This window comes from Crocuta crocuta, unplaced genomic scaffold, assembly GCF_008692635.1.
Source record: "Crocuta crocuta isolate KB4526 unplaced genomic scaffold, BGI_CrCroc_1.0 scaffold221, whole genome shotgun sequence".
Taxonomy (NCBI): domain Eukaryota; kingdom Metazoa; phylum Chordata; class Mammalia; order Carnivora; family Hyaenidae; genus Crocuta; species Crocuta crocuta.
The window spans coordinates 775,852-778,978 of record NW_027528610.1 but is presented as its reverse complement, the minus strand read 5'-3'; the positions used below and the strand labels follow the sequence as shown (position 1 = coordinate 778,978).

At 65.4% G+C, this 3,127-nt stretch overlaps 1 protein-coding gene across 1 annotated transcript in view; it reads right to left on the bottom strand.

Annotated features, from left to right (window-relative positions):
• Nucleotides 1-215: 215 nt before the first annotated feature.
• IL3RA (interleukin 3 receptor subunit alpha) overlaps nucleotides 216-3,127 on the bottom strand; it is a 25,171-nt gene continuing 22,259 nt past the window's right edge. The window contains exons 11-13 of the mRNA XM_077754729.1: nucleotides 2,290-2,622; nucleotides 527-850; nucleotides 216-351 (exon numbers count right to left, since the gene is read on the bottom strand). Coding sequence (XP_077610855.1) covers nucleotides 277-351; nucleotides 527-850; nucleotides 2,290-2,622 — 732 coding nt within the window. The 3' untranslated portion in view covers nucleotides 216-276. The remainder of the gene's footprint in view (nucleotides 352-526; nucleotides 851-2,289; nucleotides 2,623-3,127) is intronic.

Below are 3,127 nucleotides of genomic sequence, written 5' to 3'. Positions count from 1 at the left end.
GGTCCTGAAGGAGAACCAGGCACAGCCGCTGAACGGACTCCAACCCAGGTGAGTGGGCAGCGGTGTGGACGGGGCCCATTTCAGCAGGCCCGAGAGCGGGGTTCCGGGGACCCACCGCAACGGGGCCGGGTCCCACCCTCCAGTCCAGGCAGTGGCTGGAAACCGCCTTTATTTAGAAAACGACCCCCACGCAGCCTGTCTGCCCTCTNGGTCCGTGGTCCAGCTGCACACCGTCCCGGCCCCTGCTGTGCCGGGAACGAGGGCTGAGCTCCAGCCTCAGGTCTCCCCCAGAACCTGCACCTCCGCCACCTGGCAGTCCTCCCCGCTCGCTCTGCTAGCCTCCCAGGCCACCTGCGGGGTGAGAGGGCGGCGGTCAGGCTAAAACGTCCTGGGGCTGCGGGGCCCTGGGGTTCCGGGCCTGCCCGCCTGGAGGAGCGCCTGCGGAGGGTGCGCATCTCCTCACGTGACCCCGGGAGCCCCCGGGCTGTGAGCGCTGGGCCCGGTCCCCGCAGGAAGCGGGACGTACCACCTTGCTGCTCTGCAGGTTGTCGCTGATGGGGTCCTTCATGTGAGGGATCGGGGGAAAGAGTCTCCGCAGCAGCGAGTACCTCGGAGGGGAGAGAGGGCCGCGTGCTCCGAATCCCGAACGTGGGGGTCTGGCCCGCAGGACACCAGCCCCAGGGCCGGGGGTGCGGTGGGGTAGGTGGCTGCCTCGGGGCTGGGGCGTGGCCTCTACCGGGGCGCTGGGGAGGTGATCTTTACTGCTGGGTCGGGAAGGGGGGGTGGTCTGCTGCGGGGCGGGGCTGGGGAGGTGTGGCCTCCACTGCGGGGGTGGGAGGCGTCGGGGTGTCTACTGCCGGCCCCCAGGCCCAGGTCACAGGAGTGAGTGCTCCGGGTCCGCAGGGACAGGGCGCTGCTGCCTGAGGGGCGGGCCTGCATCTCTGGCATCTGCACCCCCCGACCCCTGCTGAGACCCCGGTCCGGCTGCAGNGTCCGGAGGGGACAGCGGCCCCCTGCCCGCGCCAGGGTCCCTCCCCCAGAAGACAAGCCCCAACCCCAGCCGAGACCCGGAGCTTTCCCTGCAGCGTGGTCCACACAGGGCACGCCGGGCACCCTTATCTAGGACCGCAGGGTCCCCGCTGGGGCCTGTGGGGACTGCCCCCACCAAGCCCCACAAGACAGGGCGGCCTACACAGCAGGTATCCCTGCTTTCAGAGTCCTGGAGGCCAGAAGTCTGAGGTCCAGGCGGGGGGGGGTGAGGGGGGGAGGGCTGAGGCTCACTCTCCTTCCAGTGTAGACTGTCCTCACATGGTCATCCCTCTGTGCCTCTCTGTGTCCTCATTTTCCCTTCTTACAAGGACATTGGTCCTATGGGATCAGGCCCGCCCTGCTGACCTCATTTCTCCTTCATCCCCTCTTTAAAGACGCCACCTCCAACTTCAGCCCCACCCCGAGATCCTGGGGATGAGGGCTTCCACGTATTAACTTGGGGGGACACTGAGTCCACAGGAGAGAGTCTCCGCAGATAATAATCACATCAAGATGGGGTCCCACTGGGAGAGGATGGGCCCTAATCCAATGACTCCTGTCCTCAGAGACAGGATTCCTGGGCACAGAGACACGCAGGCGAGGAGCCACACGAAGACAGGCTGATGCAGGAGGGACGTGGGCACAAAGCCAAGGACCCTGGGGCCCCAGAAACTGGAAGAGGCAGGAAGGACCCTCCCCTGGAGCCTCAGGACGGAGCACAGCCCTGCCCTCCATGGGTCTCTGGCCCCGACCCCTGGATGTCAGCGGCCCCGCCCCCATCTCGGTCCTGCCCTTGCTGGGTCTCGGTGGCCCCGCCCCCATCTCTGTGGTCCTGCCCCGCCCGGATATCATGGTCCTTCCCGGCCTGGGTCTCTGGCCACGCCCCCATCTCAGCGGCCCCGCCCTCCCTGGATCTCAGTGGCCCCGCCCCCATCTCAGGAGTCCTGCCCCGCTCGGATCTCGGTGGCCACGCCCCCATCTGAGAGGCCACGCCCTCATCTCTGTGGTCCTGCCCCGCCCGGATATCATGGTCCTGCCCCGCCTGGGTCTCAGGCTCCCCCCGGCCTCCAGAGCTGGGAGAAGACAGATTGCTGTTTTAAGCCCCCTCCCCCACATGTGCGGTCATTTATGGCCGCAGCCGCAGAACCCCAGTGACCGAGGTTCCCTACGCGCCCCCACTGTCCTGTTGGGGGAGCCTGCGCGGAGGGTCTGGGTCCTACATGGCTGAGGGACAAATCGCAGCTCTTCCTTTGACACAACCCTTCTGATCAGCCCAGGAGCCCAGACCCGGTGGGATAAAGGACGTGACCCGACGTTGACCCCAGGACCAGCCCTGGGGGGGGCGGGTCCTGGGGTATGGCTCCTCCCAGGCCGCGTCTTCAGAGCCCTGTGCGGGCCTCGGGCCACGGTCCCTGCTTCCCTGACCCGGGGTGGCGCCCCCCGCGATGAGCACGCGCCGCGGACACAGGAAAGGGCCCCCCACTCACCGAAGCGCTGGGGGGCACCCCATTCGCTCCAGGTTCTCCGGAAGTACAGCTGCACCCTCAGCCTCACCGCGTAGTTTCCGGGATTGGGAANCAGAGTCTGGAGCTGCTTCAGATTGTGACTCCCTCTCTCTCTGACCCTCCCCTGCTCACGCTGTCTCTCTCTCTCAGAAATAAATAAAACATTTAAAAAATTTAAAAACAGAAGAGGTCAGCAATTCATTAGGACCTGTGACCCCACAGGAGGGGAACTGGGTAACAGGAACCNATTAGGGCAGATGCCTGCTGTTCACAGGGTCCCGGCCCGGAGCCCCCTTCCCCCATCAGCCCAGGCTCTGCGTGTGCAGACAGGGATGTTCTTCCCAATCCCCGGCGTGTAAACAGCCCCCAGGCAGCACCCACAACCCCTGCAGACGCCCCCTCCCAAAAGGTGTGGGGCCCCCCCACCAGAACCTATGGATGGGACCCGATTAGGAAACAGGGTATTTGCACATGTGAGGAAGTGAAGGCTGAGACGTGACACCACCCAAAATCCAATGACGGGGGTCCTTGTAAGACACACAAGAGAGACAGACACAGGAGAAGCCACAGAAGACCCTCCTCTCTAGAGGTCT